At 41.5% G+C, this 20,884-nt stretch overlaps 2 protein-coding genes across 7 annotated transcripts in view; both read right to left on the reverse strand.

The window, feature by feature from the left end:
• LOC109899841 (hsp70-Hsp90 organizing protein 1) overlaps positions 1-10,957 on the reverse strand; it is a 48,691-nt gene extending 37,734 nt beyond the window's left edge. For 2 of the 6 annotated variants that reach the window (XM_020495427.2, XM_020495428.2), the window contains exon 1: positions 10,710-10,891. In XM_020495427.2, the coding sequence (XP_020351016.1) occupies positions 10,710-10,770 (61 nt within the window). In that variant the 5' untranslated portion in view covers positions 10,771-10,891. Of the gene's footprint in view, positions 1-10,709 lie in introns of all 6 variants that reach the window. The other 4 variants (XM_031835480.1, XM_020495426.2, XM_031835478.1 and 1 more) reach the window with 4 other exon arrangements.
• An 8,620-nt stretch (positions 10,958-19,577) lies between these two features.
• pyroxd2 (pyridine nucleotide-disulphide oxidoreductase domain 2) overlaps positions 19,578-20,884 on the reverse strand; it is a 64,602-nt gene continuing 63,295 nt past the window's right edge. The window contains exon 16 of the mRNA XM_020495425.2: positions 19,578-20,636. Coding sequence (XP_020351014.1) covers positions 20,566-20,636 — 71 coding nt within the window. The 3' untranslated portion in view covers positions 19,578-20,565. The remainder of the gene's footprint in view (positions 20,637-20,884) is intronic.

Genomic DNA, 20,884 nt, shown 5'->3' on the forward strand with positions numbered 1-20,884 from the left:
TGAGTTTCAGACAGTCAGAATATGAATGCCATCTGTTACTAGCAAATTATTGATTTAATGAACCTTGTTACTTAATCTACATATGTTAACATGGGCTATTTTGAGCACTTTTCTTCTGGGATACTTACTTGTTTCCATTAATTTACTGGGAAGCTTAGCAGAAGTAGATATGCTGATGTTATTTATTTGCTGAAGCATTATGACAACTCAGCGTCACTATGGTAGGGATTAAGTCAGCTGGGCTTGGGTCATTGATAAGTCATTATCTCAATTTTAACTTATAATGCTGTGAAAGGATGCAGGAAACCAAATGATTTGAGTGGATCACATCCTTATAAAATGTGTTTTGTTTCCAAAAGGCATCGACATTGTCAATATAAAGATACGCCCACTGCAATAATCAAGTAGCCAGTTGTGAAGAGAAAGAATCCTGCTAAAGTGTTCAATGCCACGATTCAGAGAAGGCACAGGGCCAGATAGGATGGATCTTTTAATTGACATCTTCCCTTTTTAACTAACTGGGCAACAACGGACAGTGAAGCTCTTGACACAGAACTGAAACGTTCACAGTAAGTTTAGCAGTGAAATGTTTTTTTAATTATTTAACAAACAACTGTTTAAAAGTTTGGGGTCACTTAGAAACTCTTGTTTTTGAAAGAAAAGCAAATGTTTTTGTCCATTAAAATAACATCAAATTGTTGTTCAGAAACACAGTGTAGACATTGTTAATGTTGCAACTGACTATTGTAGTTGGAAACGGCACATTTTTCATAGAATATCAACATAGGCGTAGAGGCCCATTATCAGCAACCATCACTCCTGTGTTCCAATGGCCCGTTGTGTTAGCTAATCCAAGTTGATCATTTTAAAAAGGCTAATTGATCATTATAAATCGCTTTTGCAATTATGTTAACCTCTTGAAGATAGGGGGCACTATTTTTATGTTTGGAAAAATAACATTCCCAGAGCTTATAGTATGGCAACTTGGTATGAACTTGACTCTTATTCACTAAAGAAGTGATACATCCTAGAAGTTGAGTTGTCATCAGCAGCAGCTGTAAATGTGGGCTAGGAAAGGACGGACAATCTCTTAAGACAGGGTACTACCACGTATCCGTTCTACCACAAGACATATTCTTCAAAAGGACAAAGGAGATCTCTGCTGGGCAACCCAGCCTTCCATCTACGACCAAACTATCGAAGCGCAGATCAGAGTAAATATTTCTTGCATTTTCCTTCTCCAAATGGGTGGTTATTTAGAATGCATAACAGTCTATTTACGATAGCATTGCTTCATGAGGTCCGATAGAGACCTAATCCTTTTGTTCCTCAGTCTTCCCACGCTTTCAATCAAACCCAACCCCCTTTCTTTGTGTAACCAGCAGTCATATCGGTTTCGTCCACTAGGGACGTTTTCTTGTATGACAATTAGTAATCAATGTATGATCCATCTTGTGTATATGTCATTCTGTGTGATTATTTAGGTATTTAGTAAATAAATAATTAAACTAAATGTTGTATTGCTGATTCAACTTGTTAGCCAGTGTTGGTGAAGATAAAACAGACTGAATAAGGTGACGATTAATAATTGACTGCTATTGATATAAAAGATTAGCAGGTCTTTAAGAGTTTATTCGGAAGACAACGGCTCCATAAACATTCTTCCGTGTTGCCCTGACTTCCTAGTTAATTACATTTACATAATTAGTTTACTCAGGTAATATTAGAGAATGTATTTTATGAAATAGCATATCATGTCATTTAATCCATAGTAAAGACTTTTCTCTGTCCTGTTAAATTGTTGACGGAGCGTGCACCTGAGCACACATAGAAGTACCTGGTCTGCTTCATGCAAAATGTAGAAAAGTGCCCACACTGCAATTTTTTACAAATCTTACCTAGATACCACTTACCATTAGAATGCATTGACGTCTTACCAAGACAAATTATTTTAGTGCACTGGCAGAACATTTTGCTTACTTTAACATAAAACAGGCTTGAAACAAGTCAGGAGTATCTTAAAACAATAGAAATGATCTTGATTTAGCTTCAACTCAAAACAAGTCAACATAATTAGTTCAATACAAAAAAAAGGTCTGCATTTGGGGGTGTGTCTGTGGATAGATGATGAGAACAGAGGGGGGTCAACTCACCACCACTAATAAGCTGGACTTGCCATTAAGTTCTCTTCACCTCACACAGTAAGTCAATGAAGTCTGTTTTTCTTAACATCCATTCAAATAATAGTTCACTGATTCTCTCTATAGGCCTATTTGTCCATTCAGAAAGTTTCCTAAAGTAGCCTGTCTGGAATCCATTTCTTAATAAGAATCACAGGACCCTGTCTTTCAAAGATAATTAGTAAAAATCCAAATAATTTCAGATCTTCATTGTAAAGGGTTTAAACACTGTTTCCCATGCTTGTTCAATTAACCATAAACAATTAATGAACATGCACCTGTGGAACGGTCGTTAAAACACTAACAGCTTACAGACGGTAGGCAATTAAGGTCACAGTTATGAAAACTTAGGACGGCAAAATTCGTGGCATAATACGGCTAATATTGTACAGTCTGTTTGGGCCCCTTGCAGACATTTAAAGGGATAGTTCTATGAAAAATGTACAACTTTATCGTCTTCTTACCTTGAAAGAAGCCGTTCGACAACCTGCCCGCTCAACCCCGTCCCCTCCTCCCATGCCTCACTTCCCTCAACTAACCGCTGTCTGCATCCCCTCGGACTTCAAAACGTCCAGAGTCACTCCCCTCCACAAGAAACCAACATTCGGCCACTCCGACGTCCAAATAGAAGCCAGTATAATTTCACAAAAAACTTGAGCGTGCTGTCTGACCAACTCTCTCGCTATCACTCTCAGAACAATTTACTTGACCCTAACCAGTCAAACGTCAAGAGGGGTCACGCAACCAAGACTGCTCTCCTCTGTGTCAGAGGCTCTCCTCACTACCAAAGCTGACCCTCTGTTCTCATCATCCTAAATCTATCCACTGCCTTCAACACAGTGAAACATCAGATACTCCTCTCCACCCGCTCAGGGACTGGGCGTCTCAGGCTCTGCACACTCTTGGATTGCATCCTAACCTGCAGTGTGCTCCTACCAGGTGACGTGGAAAAAAATCTGTCACTGCACCGCACTCACTACTGTTGTCCCCCAGGTCTCGGTTCTAGGCCATCACCAAATCACTCAGCTCCATCATACCCTCAAAATGGTCTCTCCTATCATTGCTATGCAAATGACACTCAACTACTTTTCTCTTTCCCACCCTTCTGACACCTACACTACCGTTTAAAAGGTTGGGGTCACTTAGACAAGTACTTGTTTTCCATGAAAGGCTCTGCACGAGTTGCAAAATGAATAGGAAATAGTCAAGACATTGACAAGGTTATAAATAACGATTTTTAATTGAAAGTGTCCTTCAAACTTTGCTTTCGTCAAAGAATCCTCCATTTGCAGCAATCACAGCCTTGCAGACCTTTGGCACTCTAGTTGTCAATTTGTTGAGGTAATCTGAAGCGATTTCACCCCATGCTTCCTGAAGCACCTCCCACAAGTTGGATTGGCTTGATGGGCACTTCTTACGTACCATACGGTCAAGCTGCTCCCACAACAGCTCAATAGGGTTGAGATCTGGTGACTGTGCTGGCCACTATTATAGCCAGAATACCAGCTGACTGCTACTTCCCTAAATAGTTATTGCATAGTTTGGAGCTGTACTTTGGGTCATTGTCCTGTTGGAGGAAATTGGCTCCTATTAAATGGCATTGCAAATTGGAGTGATGGATCTTGAAGGAGGAAGGCCCTTTAACCTTGTACAAATCTCCCACTTTACCACCACCTAAGCACCCCCAGACCATCACATTGCCTCTACCATGCTTGACAGACGGCATCAAGCACTCCAACATATTTTCATTTTTTCTGCATCTCAATGTTCTTCTTTGTGGTCCGAACACCGCAAACTTAGATTAGTCTGTCCATAACACTTTTTTTTCCCAATCTTTCTCTGCCCAGTGTGTGTTCTTTCACCAATCTTAAAAAATAAAAATTTGATTGGCCAGTCTTAGCTTTTTCTTTGCAACTCTGCCTAGAAGGCCAGCATCTCGGAGTCACCTCTTCACTGTTGAGGTTGAGACTGGTGTTTTGCAGGTACTAGTTAATGAAGCTGCCAGTTGAGAACTTGTGAGGCATCAGTTTCTCAAACTAGACACTAATGTAGTTGTCCTCTTGCTCAGTTGAACACCAGGGCCTTCCACTCTTTCTATTCAGGTTAGAGACAGTTTGCAATGTTCTGTGAAGGGATTGGTACACAGCGTTGTACCAGCTCTTCAGTTTATTGGCAATTTCTCGCATGGAATAGCCTTCATTTCTCAAAACAAGAATAGACTGACGAGTTTCAGAAGAAAGTTTTGTTTCTGGCCATTTTGAGCCTGTAATCGAATCCACAAATGCTGATGCTCCAGATACTCAACTAGTCTAAAGAAGGACAGTTTTATTGCGTCTTAAATCAGAACAGTTTTCAGCTGTGCTAATATAATTGCATAAAGGGTTTTCTAATGATCAACTTTTCAAATTATAAACTTGGATTAGCTAACAATGTGCCATTGGAACACAGGAGTGATGGTTTCTGATAATGGGCCTCTGTACACCTATGTAGATATTCCATATATTTTTTTAATGATTTGTTTAAAAAGCAGCTCCCAGCTCAATAGTAATTTACAACATTAACAATGTCTACACTGTATCTGATCAATTTGATGTTAATTTATTTGAGACTTTATTTTTTTTCAAAAACAAGAATTCATAAGAAGAGACCCAAACTTTTGAACAGTGGTGTAGGTGGTGACACGCATCTCTGCGTGCCTGGCAGATATTTTAGCTTGGATGTCGGTCCACCACCTCAAGTCCAACAAGACGGAACTGCTCTTCCTCCCGGGTAAGGCCTGCAAGCACAAAGACCTCTCCACGGTGTCCCCTTCCCAAAGAACCTTGTTGTGACCCTGGATAACACGCTATCGTTCTCTGAAAACATCAAAGCAGTGACTCACTCCTGCAGGTTCATGCTCTACAACATCCATAGAGTATGACCCTGCCTCACACAGGAAGCGATGACAAGTGCCTGGATTTGGACCTACATCTCCCGTCTGGACTACTGCAACTCGATGTTGACCGGGCTCCCCGCTTGTACCATCAACACTATGCAACTGATACAGAACACTGCTGCCCGCCTGGTATTCAACCTTCCCAAGTTCTCCAATGTCACTCTGCTCCTTCTGCACACTGCACTGGCTTCCAGTCAAAGCTTGCATCAACTTCCAAGACCATGGTACATGGAGCAGCAAGAGGAACAGCCCCTTCCTACATTTAGGCTATACTCAAACCCTACACCCCAACCAGAGTACTAAATTCTGCCACCTCTGGGTCTCTTGGTCCTCCCAGCACTACGGGAGGCAGGTCTCAGTCATCCCAAGTCAAAGCTCTTCTCTGTCCTGGCACCCCTATGGGGAACCAGTTTCCCCTGAAGCTAGGACAGCAGAGTTCCTACCCATCTTCCGAAAACATCTAAAACCCTACCTCTTTAAAAAAAAAAAGCATCTTAGATAATCCCACAGCACCCCTTTTGTAAACTAACACGTGCATTTGCTTTCACCACCACCCCCACCACTGACTTTGTTGATAGCTACTATATTTAGGAAAATGTTCCTTACTATGATTGAGATGTGGTTGTCCCACCTAGCCATCTTAAGATGAATGCACTAAGTAAGTCACTTTGGACAAGAGTGACAGCTAAATGGCAACACTTTAAAATAAACAAATGATAAACTGGAAACCTGACTCAGTCATCTCGCCCTCTGTCCTAACTTATACCTCAAGTCTGTAGCTGCCAGCCTTAGTACCCATTTCTGTCATCCTTCAATATCTGTTTGGATAAATCAGGATGTTCATTATCATCAAATAAAAGTGATTTGAATCACTAGAAAGAAGAAAGATGCATCTATTCCCGCCGGTGAAATCATAGGACACATTTATCACCACAACATTAAACTTCAGGAGTCTATGGAGTCAAGAGTAATAGAAGAGATTAACCACAATGCCTTTCATTATCAAACTACGGAAGGACTTGAAAGAGCAATAAACCACTAGAAATTGGATTTAAATATTAAATTCAACAAAACATTTGACAAACTGACAAATTACATAATTCCTGCAATATACTGAACGGCAAATGAGAGTGAATTATTGATTTATACTCTTAGGGAAAAAGTGCTAAGTAGAACATATTGTCTACTTCTGTTTGTCCCTATAGGTGAACCACATTTGGTGCTAGGTAAAAACTGTGCTCTACCAAGAAAGAGAAATGTACAACAACAATCAATCAATGTGTGTAAGGAGAAAGAGATGGGCATGCTCACTTCGATTGTCCTCTAAGATTGCACAGTACACCAGAGGAACAGACTGACCCTAGCCCACCGGCACATAGGCTATTGCATAATAGATACTGGGGATTGGGCAACACTGTGGCGCCGTAAAAAATGATTTCCGAAAAAGGGCCAATCAGGCAGGTTAAACACCACACCACTTTACCAAAGCACAGCCCCCATACCACTCAAGGGAAATCAGCAGATCACTAACTTACTACCATGAGACAAGATCGAGTATAGCCCAGGAAGTTCTCCCCCACGCACTAGCCTTAAGGTGCGCAAAACCAGACAGGAAGATTATGGCAGTGACTCAACCCACATAAGGAAGTATAGTATAGTGAACAAAGCCTGGCATGCAGTGATGCGCCCTTATAGGGGCGACATGGGAGTGTGTGAGCAGGCCAGTGACTCGGTCACCGTAATAGGGGCAGAGAATCCCAGGAGAGAGTGGAGAGCTGGCCAGGCAGACCGCAAGGGTGGTTCCTCTTGCCAGTGCCTTGACGTTCACCTTAGCACCCCTGAGCAACTCAATCATAGGACCTACTTAAGAGATGAGTCTTCAGTAAATACTCAAAGGTTGAGGTTCAAGCTTGCTTCTCTCACATGGATCAGCAGACCATTCCATAAAAGAGGCAGCCTACAGGAGAAAGTCCAGCCTCCAGCTGTTTCCTTTGAAATTAGGGACAATTGTAATAGGGACAATTGTGCGTAGTGTACGTGTAGGTACATTATGTAGGGCAAGACTAAAATCAGAGATAAGTAGGAATAAGTTAATTTAACAGTAAAACCTTGAAAATTATCTCTAGCAGGAAGCCAGTGTATAGAGGCTAGCAGAGGAGAAATATATATATGTTGGGTTCTTGCAAGGAATGGGAGACTGGGTGGAGGGTAACATACAGTGCCTTCGGAAAGTATTCAGACCCCTTGACTTTTACCAAATTACAGCCTTATTCTAAAATGGATTACTTTTTTTATCCTCAGCAATCTACACACAATACCCAATAATGTCAGTGAAAACAGCTTTAAAGCATGTTTCTTTTTAAATGTATTAAAACAGAAATACCCTATTTACATAAGTATTCAGACCCTTTGCTTTGAGAATTGAAATTGAGCTCAGGTACATCCTGTTTCCATTGATCATCCTTGAGATGTTTCGACAACTTTATTTGAGTCCACCTTTGATAAATTAAATTGCTTGGAAATGCACACCCCTGTCTATATAAGGTCCCACTGTTGACAGTGCATTTCAGACCAAAAATCAAGCCATGATGTCGAAGGAATTCTCCGTAGAGCTCCGAGAGAGGATTGTGTGAAGGAGGGGACCAAAAAAAAAAAATCTGCAGCATTGAAGGTCCCCAAGAACACAGTGGCCTCCATCATTCTTATATGGAAGAAGTTTGAAACTACCAAGCCTCTTCCTAGAGCTGGCCGCCTGGCCAAACTGAGCCAGGGAGGGGACCAAGAACCCAATGGTCACTCTGACAGAGTTCCTATGTGGCGATGGGAGAACCTTCCAGAAAGACAACCATCTCTGCAGTGCTCCACCAATCAGGCCTTTATGGTAGAGCGGTAAGACAGAAGCCACTCATTAAAAGGCACATGAGAGCCCGCATGGAGTTTGCCAAAAGGCACCTAAAACTCCCAGAACATGAAAAACAAGATTCTCTGGTCTGATAAAACCAAGATTGAACTCCTTGGCCTGAATGCCAGGTGTCACTTCTGGAAGAAACCTGGCACCCTCCCTACAGTGAAGCATGGGTGGCAGCATCATGCTGTGGGGATGTTCTTCAGCAGCAGGGACTGGGAGACTAGTCAGGATTGAGGCAAAGAAACAGAGCAACGTATAGAGAGCTCGTTGATGAAAACCTGCTTCTCAGACTGGGGCGAAGGTTCACCTTCCAACAGGTCAATGACCCTAAGCACACAGCAAAGACAACACAGGTGTGTCTGCGGGACAAGTCTCTGAATGTCCTTGAGTGTGGCCCAACCAGAGCCCGGACTTCAACCTGATCTAACATCTCTGGAAATACCTGAAAACGACGCTCCCCATACAACCTGACAGAGCTTAAGAGGATCTGCAGAGAAGAATATGAGAAACTCCCCAAATACAAGTGTACAACCCAAGACTCAAGGCTGTAATCGCAGCCAAAGGTATTTCAATGAGGTACTCAGTAAATGGTCTGAATACTTATGTAAATGTAATATTTCAGTTTGTCATTATGGGGTACTGTGAGTAGATTGATTAAATTGAGGTAAAAATATATATTTTACAATAAGGCTGTAACCTAACAAACTGTGGAAAAAGTAAAGGGGTCTGAATACTTTCCGAAGGCACTGTTTTGTGAGTCTGGATTTAAATATGCAAATGTAGTGATGAATGGTCCAGGAGTTTCAGAGGAGTGAAGCAGAGCTCAAGGCACTGCAGGTCCCCATTGGCCATGAGTCTGGTGTTGGGGTGATAAGCCAGAGTCAGATGAGTAGAGTGAGTGACAGGGGATTTAGGTGTGAAGCAGGTCAGAGGTAAGAAAGAGCCAGGAAATTGAGAGATTTGTAGGTGAGCATAGGAGTTGGAGTGGATGTGATATTTTCCCAGGTTTTGGTGAGGTTGTAGGGAAGTTTCTTTGGTGTAAAATTAAGGACTCAAGGATAGAGAAACCAACAACGAGTGTGAATGCTATTAAACCTTTGAGACAATGTGCACAATAGTGAAAGGTAGCATAAAGTCCAATGGTCAACAGTCTTACTTTATACCATAACATTAGATAAGGACCCAGAGGAGGGAGAACACCATATTTTGCCCTTCCCCTGCCAACCCATCAGAATGCCTGCAAAAAGATTGAGCCTTAACGGCAACACCAAAACGATGTACCTTTCAGGCACTGAACAGAATTCTGAACACATTGAAGAGGGTTGACAGAGAGGCGGCTATAGAGAGGAGTGTTGCAGTAGTCTAGGTAAGAGGTGACAATCTGACGAACTGTTCAACACAACACTTGAGAATGCACAAAATCTGGCGGTTCAACTTTGCAGAGCACAAAGTCTTATTGGTGTGTGGAACTGAGGGAGTCAGAGTTGGGTGCTTTATGGGAAATCCATGGCTGTGCGATGTGTGCCCTTATACTGTAAACAATACAAAGTTGTTTTAAGGTGCCTATGTCATGTAATCAAGTAGCTATTGAATTTTAAGTGCTGTATTTATAATATATTTTTTTTATGTAGGAATCATTTTATGAGGAAACTAAAGGGTGTGCAACATGCCTTTCTATATAACAAATATATGGACAGTTGATATTAGGTTGCCAAGTCACATGCTTGAAGAGCTATTGAAATGTTGCATTTTCAAATATTGATATATGCACTTAAATGGGAAAACCAAAGGGTATGCAATGTGTCCCTACCCTGTGAACATTTCAAAGTTGGTTTGTGTTGTCTAGGTCATATGGTCAAAGAGCTATTGAATTTTAATTTGTATTTATACAAAATCACTTTCGGAATATTTGAGAAAACTAAAAAGTTGTGCAACTTGCCTCTATGTAAGGAATACAGGAATGTTTAAAATTAGGTTGCAAAGTCACACTTTATTGACGGTCCCTAACTAGTTGCATTGACAGTGCTCGAGGCTGCCTACAACGTTGCTGTGTGAGATGATTTAACTCGGGTCAAAATCGGGAAAATAAGTCCTGTGCAATGTTGTACACCTGTATTCCTTCATAAAGAGCCATCCCGGAGGTATGTAGCTCAGACCGTTCGCCAGCTATTGAAGTTTGAAGGTCCGAATATCGAATCAAACCAACATTTGCCACTGTGAGAGTTGCCCCTTCGCTCGGTCGACCACCACATTAGACCAATGTAGCAAAAAAGCCTAGGTGGACAGGCATGTGTAAGCCTATTATTTTAATGCATTTCAACTTCTAATCATCAACGAGCAGCAAAAGAGCCGAACTTTGTTACAAAGTAGCTATTCTACCCGTGTTGGCACGTTACAAACAATCCCTGACATTTTTTATATCCTAGTTCCAAGGCGAAATATTATTTTTAATTGAACCTTTATTAAACTACGCAAATCGGTTAAGAACAAATTCTTACTTTACAATAACGTCCTACCCCGGCCAAACCCTCCCCTAACCCGAACGACGCGGGCCAATTGTACGCCGCCCTATGTGACTCCCGATCACGGCCGGTTGTGATACAGGCCGGGTTCGAACCAGGGTGTGAAGTGTTTGCCGACTATGGAGGAAAGTTCGAAGAGTTGGGAAAAAGTGGAGATTTCTTACCGCTCCCAAGCCCCAGCAGCCTGCAAATGTCCCGTGTGAACCGCATGACTGCGACCACCATCCAGCATTCTCGTCTCAAATACCCGTTAATAAAACCAAACACATTGTTACAAAGTAAACACGATTAGAACATGGGAACAATCGCTGTCTGCGGGAATCTGGGAGGTTTTGTCAGGGCTTCCTTCTTCTACAAATATGAATTGGCGGATCGCAACCAAATGTACGGTGCCTACACCGCCACCTACTGTACTGGAGTGTGAGGCCAGTATTTCTCTTATCTTTCTCTGTGTTTCTGCCTACTGTTCTGGAATTCATTACACTTTGTGACAAAAAGAGGACAGAATTGTTTTTAAATAAAAGCCCTACCAACTAAATGCGTCAGCCTGCTGGCACCTAGCTGAACTCGGGCTAACATTAGCTGAACCGAAGGAGTATGCTCCCATACTCCCTTAAAATACCTTTGCTTAAAAAAAGAGATGCTATAGCCAGTATACACTTCCTCAAAATTGACAGAATTAATCTAACACAAGAAATCGGTCATTCATTTTGACGTTTTTGCTTAAAAGAGCTTAGTCACACAATTTTACATCTAACTAAGACGTTTGGTGCAGTATTTTTCAATCAAAAAAATGAGCATGAAAACTTTGTCTCGTTGAATGACAACAAAGACTTTATTGAAGAATTCCTAGTGTTGGCCAATCACTTGCCTCAATAAAAAAATTTGTCTGCCTGAACAGCCGAAAAAAAACATCACCGAAGTCCAAAACTTTAAAAAAGTCAGAAAATGTCATAATATAAGCACAAACTCTACCGAACTGTTTCAGCTGGGAAACATGCAGACGCCTTAACTCTACACCCATTAAAACCTCACCACTATTGCACTACTTGGCCCTATCTGATCCTACACCAGGCCGGCAGCCTGGGAAGACGGGACGCTATCATTCAACACACCTTGTAACTCCTCTGCAATAAAATATTGTACACTGAAGTACTTCTCTGCAGCTGCCACCGCAACATCTATTTTCTGTTATTTATGTTCAATTTCTGAGATACAGTTGATAACCATGTCTTTGAACGCTAAGAAGCCAACCTTACTGAAACATGTTATTTCTATCACTCTCTATTGGCCTCTGCCTACTCACATAGAGCCTTTTAGGATCCCTTGCCCTGTACCTCTTTTCCTCTACTATTCTTCATTGCTCAACCTGCCTTTCTCTCACCGGACACTTCTGATTTCAAGCACCATGGGTACCCCTACAGTTAACACACATAGCTTTTTCCACCGACAATCCACATTCCTTTGTCTCATGCCCTCCTACACACTTCTCACATCTAGGAATCTCCCTTTTACACACTGATACGACATGACCAAATGCTTGGCACCTAAAACACCGTAATTGGTTCCGAACAAAAGCTCTCATGAGATAACTGACCCATCCTAACTTGTAAAGACTGCATCAAAACTCAGCCGGGCTCTCCACCCGGTCTGTGTCATACCAAATAGCAGGTGTCACAGACACCAGGAATCCTCTATTTCTGTTGGTCCTCCTCAGAACTTCACGCCACTCCAGTTATTCTATACCGCACCTGCCACTGCAGGTAATTCATCCTCACTCTTGTCAGGTTAAATTTCTGAGATACTGGAGTATCGGGGCTTCCTGGGCATCGGCATATTGTTGTTGGTGGTACCACACAATGCCAACTTGTGATGGGTAGTTCGCAAATGAACGGCTCTTTTTGAATTGATCTTTTTGGTGAACGTCGGGAACCGAATCGCATTGGAGAAAAGAGACGTTCATTTCGCTCACTGATTTGCATACTGGTACTACTGCGTTTGAGGTGCGGATAAGTTACAACATAATTCTCTAAAGAGGGTGAATCCTCACAAACAATAAATAGTGGGGAGAGTGAGTCAATCTGGTCCATGTTATTTTTTTTGGTGTGTTTTTACAGGCCATGTTTTTACAGACAGGTAGAAATGTATTTGAATGTGCATTTCACAATCTGACATAATGGTAGCCTACCTTTTGGACTTTGAGATTTGCAATATTCTTCATGATTCTAGGTCGATTTTTAAGCATGTTTAATGTTTACAGAAGTTTTTCACATAGAAATAGAATCTAGAAGCAGGAAGAGTACCTTCAAAAAGTGATTTTTTTTTGTTAACTCAACTGAGTCTAGGCTTGCCTGTGTACCAGTAGCCTGGATACCAAACACCAGTCTCAACGTCAACAGTGAAGAGGCAACTCCGGGATGCTGGCCTTCTAGGCAGAGTTGCAAAGAAAAAGCCACATCTCATACTGGCCAATAAAAATAAAAGATTAAGATGGGAAACAGGGGAATCACATGACCCTTGAACGAGATGAGCTCCGCACACGTAGTTTCCAATTCTTAATCTTACCTCCACTTTAAGTTAAAACTCCTTTAGCTTTAGTCAAAAATTAATGGCGGCTACAAAAGGCAACATTTTTACCCGGACTCGAGCATTGGCGGTGGAAAAAGCCTCCAAGAAGCAGCTAGCTTCATAAAAAGCTAGCGCTATTAGCCAGGAGCAAGAGGCCCAACAAATGCCAACCTCGCACTCAATACATCCTTTCTGAGCTGAGATCCCAACGTACAGAACACAAAATCAAATTAGATGGCATTAATTCTCAGCTCAGTGCGATAGGGGGCAAGGTGACAACCCTGGAAAATACTTTGCCTGACATCAACAACAAGATAACCATCAACGCTATCCATTTCCTATCCATGGAAAACTCACTGACAGACGTCATGGAAACAATAGCATATGCTAAAAAGAAAATAGAGATTCTGGAAGAGACAACAGAGGACCTGGAAAACAGGGGATGAAGGAATAATTGTGTTCTATTCAATCTGGGCGAAAAAGCAAAGGGAAACATGCCACTGATCCGCTACCTGCAAGACCAACTTCCCGAGTGGCTCCACCTGTCCACCGACAGGCCCATAGAACTCGAGAGACCTCACCGAGCACTGAGGCCCCCACCAGCAGCCAGACAACCGCCTCGCACAATCACCATACGTTTCCTGAGATTCACCGTCAAGGAACGAGTCCTACAGGCAGCGAAAATCAACACCATTATAGTGGGAAACGCCAAACTCACTTTACACCAGGTCCTGTCAGCTGGAATACGTCGAAAGCGCCGAGAGAAGAAATACTCCATTGACCAAGGCATCTTTAGGGGATTCAAATACCCAAACGAGCTAAGGATTCTTCACCAAGGAGCCCTGCGACACTTCAAAACTCCCGAAGAGGCAAAATGTTTTTTGAAGGAAAATCCTGGTCCCTGAGAAATGGACCAATGACTGAAAGCGATTACTGTTATTACTAAAGGAGGTAAGACAACATATAGCCGCCATCCAAAGACCCACCCGCCCCGCTAAATGCCATTATAGCTGTCTAATTTATATTTATTTTCTTTTAGCTGAGAGGGATAGGCTCTATAGCCTAACCTAGGCCTACTAAAGTTTCGGCCTACTTTTATTTCCCTTTTTTAAATTATTATTATTTGTAGTTATCATTTTCACATAGGCCTCCACCATTTATAGGCTGTCGATTACAACACACTTTCAAACCTAACGAGAAGCTCAATGTGTCAATTTTATGCCTATGGCCTTATCCTGTTAATATTACGTTTGAATAAAAACAAACAACTTATCCTATAGATCCCTCTTAAGGATTTGCCTCAACATTTCTGTTTTATTTGGTCCAAATGATTAGCCTTATGTCCTTTGGGGGAGGTATATGTAGGCTGGGATATTGATTTAAAAATAAATAAATAAAAATAATTTTTTAATGTGGTCTGGACAGGGGGCTATGTTATCACTTACTCAATGCGGGGCGGAGAGGATGAGGCATTTCTTTGGTGGGGAGGAGGGGGAGACGTTGTGCGTTGCTAACTGTTCCCGTTTTTTGTTTTTGGAACACAGAATTGAGACTGAGCGGGGGGGGGTAATAGATCCAACGGGATATGTCGAGTTATTTGGGAACTCGGCTGGGGTGTTCAGAGATTGTTATTTTATGTACACCGTTTATTAACTATTATCCACCTGTACCCAGAGATGACTTGCACTAGAGTTCGATTACTGTTCGATGTTGTTGACTAGTACCTTAAATCTATTGCCATGGAACTGCTATGGTCTAGGCATGCAATAAAATGAAAAAAAGATACTATGCACTCTAAAAAAGGAAAGGAAAACAATCCCCACATTGTGCAATTACAAGAGACACCTCTGTGAGCCCAACATGCCAAACTCCACAGAGCTTAGGTGGGACAGGTGTATTTCTCATCTTTCAAATCAAACAGTAGAGGTACAGCCATACTTATCCATAAGAATGTTCCATTCATAATTGACAAAAACACTTCTGATCCAGAGGGGAGATTATTTTGATAACTGGGTCACTGTATGGGCAACAGATTACTATCTTAAACATATATATGCCCCTAACACTGATACTTCTGCTTTCATGTCAAAAATGATAACCCTGTTCAATGAGGATTGTGTTTCATTTGGAGTGCTAGCTGGAGATTTTAATTGTACCCTCAACCCAACCCTAGACAAATCATCTCAAGTCCTCTCCACAAATCCTAGATCTGCAAAGATGTTGAACTCTCTTACTAATGAGAAGGGACTGATAGATATCTGGAGAGAGACTAATAGCTCATCTATGGACTTTACATACTACTCTAATGTCCATAACACCTACTCCCATATAGATTACATTTTTATCCCAAAGATTTTCATAAATTCAGCCACGTGTTACAATCGGACCCATAGCACTTTCAGATCACGCCTTTGTCCACCTCCGCTTTGACCTCTACGAAAACATTCCGAGGTCAAAGAGCTGGAAATTCAACACCTCCATGTTATCAAACGAAGCGTTCCATACATTGGTAACTACATGGATAGACAACTACACACAAGACAACAAAGACTCTCCTGTTTCTCTGGCCACAATGTGGGACGCTGCCAAAGCCACACTAAGAGGTCATCTAATTGCATATGCTTCCTCTAAGAAAAAAGCAATGGAAGCACACAGGCTAGATATTGAGAAGGAGCTGGAACGCTGTGAAAAAGTACATAAACAATCCCCAGACAGCACCTCCTGGAGTCAACTTAAAGCAGCCAAAGCCGAACTGAACTTGGACTATACCCGGGAGATAAAAAAAAAAGTTTTCTTTACTAAACAGAAATAACCTGAGTATAGAAATAGGCCTAGTAGATTACTTGCTTACGAATTTAAAAAAGAGCAGTCGGAGAGCGTACAATCATGGCTATCCGAACAGCAGAGGACGAGGTCACATATGACCCAAAAAAGATACATTTAACTTTTCATGATTTTTACTGCAAACTATATACTTCTGAGAGAAAACATACGGAGGCAGAACTCCATTCCTTCCTAGAGGGAATCTCGCTACCTAAACTATCAGAGACCGACCAAGAAGATCTCAACTCCCCCTTCACTGCTGAGGAGGTCCTGGAGGCAATTACCTCCATGCCACCTAATAAGTCCCCAGGCCCAGATGGATTCCCCAGAGAGTTCTACAAAGCTTTTTGGCTCCAGCTTAGCCCTATTTTCATGCCAATGCTGGATGATTTTTGCAAAAACAGAGTTCTCCCAGACTCTATACACAGCTTGCATTACAGTGTTGCTCAAAAAAGACAAGGACCCTCTATCCTGCTCGTCCTTCCGGCCCATAAGCTTGTTGGATTTCAACGAAATAATGACCAAATTGCTCGCCAAAAGACTAGACACTCTTCTTCCCAAAATAATAAAAGCGGACCAAACTGGATTTATTAGAGACAAGTACTCTTCTGATAACATTTCCTTTTGATATTATTGATCAAGTAAACGCACAGAAGACCCCTGTCCTGCTGGCTTCACTGGATGCTGAGAAGGCATTCGACAGGATGGAGTGGAGCTTACTGTTCTCAGTCTTAGACAAGTTCTATATGGGCCCGAACTTTATTAAATTAATTAAGTCCCAATACTCTCATCCAAATGCCAGGGTGACTACTAACGGACTGAACTCTGACAGATTCCCTTTGGGACGGGGCACAAGACCAGGGTGCTCGCTGTCCCCCCTGCTCTACTTGTTGGGGGCGGAGCCTCTGGCAGAGTTGATAAGGAGCAATCCAAGTATTATGGGTGTTTCTGCAGGCGGCCTGCAGCATAAGAGTTCACTCTACGCGGATGATGTCTTGCTCTACATATCCAACCCTTAGAAATCCCTCCCATTTTAGACACGATTGCTCAGTATGGCAAGTTTTCAGGATATAAGATACATTTGGACAAATCCACTGTTTGCCCTCTCAATCTTACACTCACCAGCTCTATGAAGACACTGTGTCCGTTCCAATGGAAGACACAGTAACACCAGATCTGAATAGCCTTTTCAAGGAAAATGATCTTCCACTCATGGATCGAATCAAGAACGATCTCCAAACCTGGATCTCCCTCCCAATTAGCTTAGTCGGAAGAATTAATGTCATCCGTATGAACATCCTCCCTAGATTGAACTATTTATTTCAGATGCTCCCATGCTATCTCCCAGTTTCCTTTTTCAAAACAACTAACCAAAGCATCACCAAATTTATATGGGGCAATACAAAACCTAGGATCAAGTTCTCCACTCTATCGAAACCTGAATCTAAGGGTGGTCTTGCCCTTCCCTCCCATCAAATGTATTACTGGTCTGCCCAAATCCGCAACATGCTAACATGGATCACAAACAGACAAGACTCAACGTGAATTCAGATAGAAGCCCAATCCTGTGGTTCATTGCCCCTAAGCTCAATTATATTCATGAATAACTTTAGTGAAGTGGGCAACATAGCCAAAATCTTTGTGATTTACAGCACCCTACTAGCGTGGAAGGGCTGTAAGAAATACCTGGGCATTTCCTCCCAAATATGTTCTCACTCGCCTATAGTATGCAACCCAGACTTGCCAAAAGCCCCGAGTGATGCCAACTTTAATCTTTGGCATACTCTAGGGATCAGGACCTTTTCAGACCTATTTCATCAGAAAACTACTACACTGAAATCCTTTCAAGAGCACTGCAGTGAATTCAATGTGCCAAGATCCATTAAAAAATATATATATCTTCATATTAGACATGTAATTTCCTCATTTACTTCTAAGAGGAGGCGGAGGTTTGCGACAGGGTATACTGCTCCTCTACTAATGTAAAAAAAAACATTTTTGTACACATTTTATTATAGTCCAATGAGACTCCATAGAGTGAAAACAGATATTTCTCCTAACTGTAAAATATGTACCTCTGTAAGTGGAACCTATACGCATGTATTTTGGAGCTGTAGAGAGATTGCCACATTTTGGCAATCTATACATACTGCTGCACAGAAAATACTAGATGTACAGTTTGATATGACCCCGTGTATCTATCTTCTTAATGCCCATCAGTACTTTGTTCTTGATCCTGACAGAGAAAATTTGTTTATGACTAACACATACTTTTCTAAGAAATGTATTATTCTATTGTGGGCTTCTAATACTTCTCTAATACTTCTCCACGGGACAGAGGATCTCTGCCTAGAAGGCCGGCATCCCGGAGTCGCCTCTTCACTGTTGATGTTGAGACTGGTGTTTTGCGGGTACTATTTAATGAAGCTGCCAGTTGAGGACCTGTGAGGCGTCTGTTTCTCAAACTCAACACGCTAATGTAGTTGTCATCTTGCTCAGTTGTGCACCGGGACCTCCCACTCTTTCTATTCTGGTTAGGGCCAGTTTGCGCTGTTCTGTGAAGGGAGTAGTACACAGCATTGTACAAGATCTTCAGTTTCTTGGCAATTTCTTGCATGGAATAGCCTTCATTTCTCAGAACAAGAATAGACTGACAAGTTTCAGAAGAAAGGTCTTTCTTTCTGGCCATTTTGAGCCTGTAATCAAACCCACAAATGCGGATGCTCCAGATACTCAACTAGTCTAAAGAAGGAAAACAGTTTTCAGCTGTTTGCAAATGGGTTTTCTAATGATCAATTAGCCTTTTAAAATGATAAACTTGGATTAGCTAACACAACATGCCATTGGAACACAGAAGTGATGGTTGCTGATAATGGGCCTCTGTACGCCTATGTAGATATTCCATTTATAAAATCAGCCATTTCCAGGTACAATAGTCATTTACAACATTAACAATGTCTACACTGTATTTCTGATCAATTTGATGTTATTTTAATGGACAAAAAAAAGTGCTTTTCTTTCAAAAACAATGATATTTCTAAGTGACCCCAACTTTTGAATGGTGGTGAATGCACATTTTAACTATATTTTTTCCTAATTTCCTTCTAAATTTTCTTGAAATAACAATCAGAGATTGTAGATTGTAGTTTCCCAGTAGTCATTACCAGTTGGAGGGGCGTTCAAGGGGATTTTTCCCAGTCCTGTGCAGGTATTTACAAATTTACAAAATGTTATGAACGCAGCATAATTCTTAATTTACTATTTAGCCTATGCTACTCCCAACCCCTTACAGTTGCACCCTAATTTACATGGACTGTTGGGGGATTCCCAAACCTAGTTTAATGCCTGGAAAGCAGCCTTAAACTCAAGATGTTGAAGAATTGCTCTTGTAGACTCAACATAAAGCAACTATAGCCATATGTTAATGTAAATGCATTCAATTACCATAATTATTAAGTGCTTGGTGATCCATAACACACATAGGCCTGCTGTAATAACCTATAGATGGGTGTTTAGAAACACAACATTGAGTGACAGAGAGATTCCTCACAGATGTCCTATGAAATGACTATGTCATTCTATGGATTCCTACTTGTTGTATGATATATCATCATTAAATAGATAGGATGGAAACAATTCTGTCAATCCGAAAACATGGTTTTAATTTGGACCAGAATATTCAATTAAGACAGAATGACATTGGCAAAGAGACAAACACATCTGCATGCCATTTCAGCTAGATTAATTTTGTGCATGTTCATAAAATGTTTAAGCAATAGAAATAGATTTTAAAGATTCCCTGGTAAGTTTTATTCACAAAACACACATACATTTCAATGTTTAACACAATCAAAACAGTAATTGATGTCATACTATTACTTCTGTTTTGTTTACCTCTTTGATGTTTTTTTTGTGTTTTTTTTGCAGAAGATTAATTGTGTGTGTGTCAAGTAGAACAGTGTATTCCAATTCCAGTACCCCCAAATGTAGCCCTGGATAAAGCCCCCTTATCAATTTGTCAACTTATCAACAAGCCCTCTGAGTTGATCAGGTGTGTTTATTCAAGGCTACAACAAAAATGTGTGCTGTTGGGGGTACAGGAGGACTGGAGTTGGGAAACACTGATGTGGAGTGCACATTATTTTCTTCAATTAGGCTGAGAGCTTTTGAGTTTGAGCTTTTGTTAAGTCATTCATGTTCTATTCCAGAATTCAACTCCTTATAGTGTTCTATTCTACAATTCTAGTATGCTTAAGGATTGAATTAGCTTCACTTTGGGATGTCATCAGTCAGAATCAGTTGAATGTTTAATAAAATACGTGTGTGTCATGGTGTCACAGTACCATACAAGTGGATGGAAATGGATGGAGATCTGTGCTTCTTCATTGAGAGTTGAGGTTTGTGGATCTGAGATCATTCCTCTTGAAACAGAGTGTTCATTTTAGCTAACCAAGGGTACCGGGTGGGAAGAGTTTGCACATTGGAAATCATTTCAGTATTCCTACATTTATAAACTGCCCAAACGGTGCACCGGGCTATGAAGCCCCTACAACTGGGAGGGCCGTGTTAAGGTTATGGCATGGACGTCCAAATCTCCCGCCCTTCATCCCGTCAGAGCGGGTTAAGGTTTCAGCCACGTTTCAGGTCAGCCATGGCAGCCAGAGCAGCATTCCACCCTGGAGACCCCATCACTCCACCACCTTAGGAGAAACACACACACTAATACATTGGCATTTTAGTAATTTAGCAGACGCTCTTAACCAGAGTGACTTACAGTAGAGTGCATTTTCTTTTTTTTTGTACTGGTCCACATGCAAGAGTGAATGCACACGCACGCACGCACTCACACACACACACACACACACACACACACACACACACACACACACACACACACAGATATAGGATCTCCATTTGATCACTCTTTGTTTGCTGAGAATTTATTTGC

The sequence above is a fragment of the Oncorhynchus kisutch genome, linkage group LG11 (assembly GCF_002021735.2).
Source record: "Oncorhynchus kisutch isolate 150728-3 linkage group LG11, Okis_V2, whole genome shotgun sequence".
Classification (NCBI taxonomy): Eukaryota; Metazoa; Chordata; class Actinopteri; order Salmoniformes; family Salmonidae; genus Oncorhynchus; species Oncorhynchus kisutch.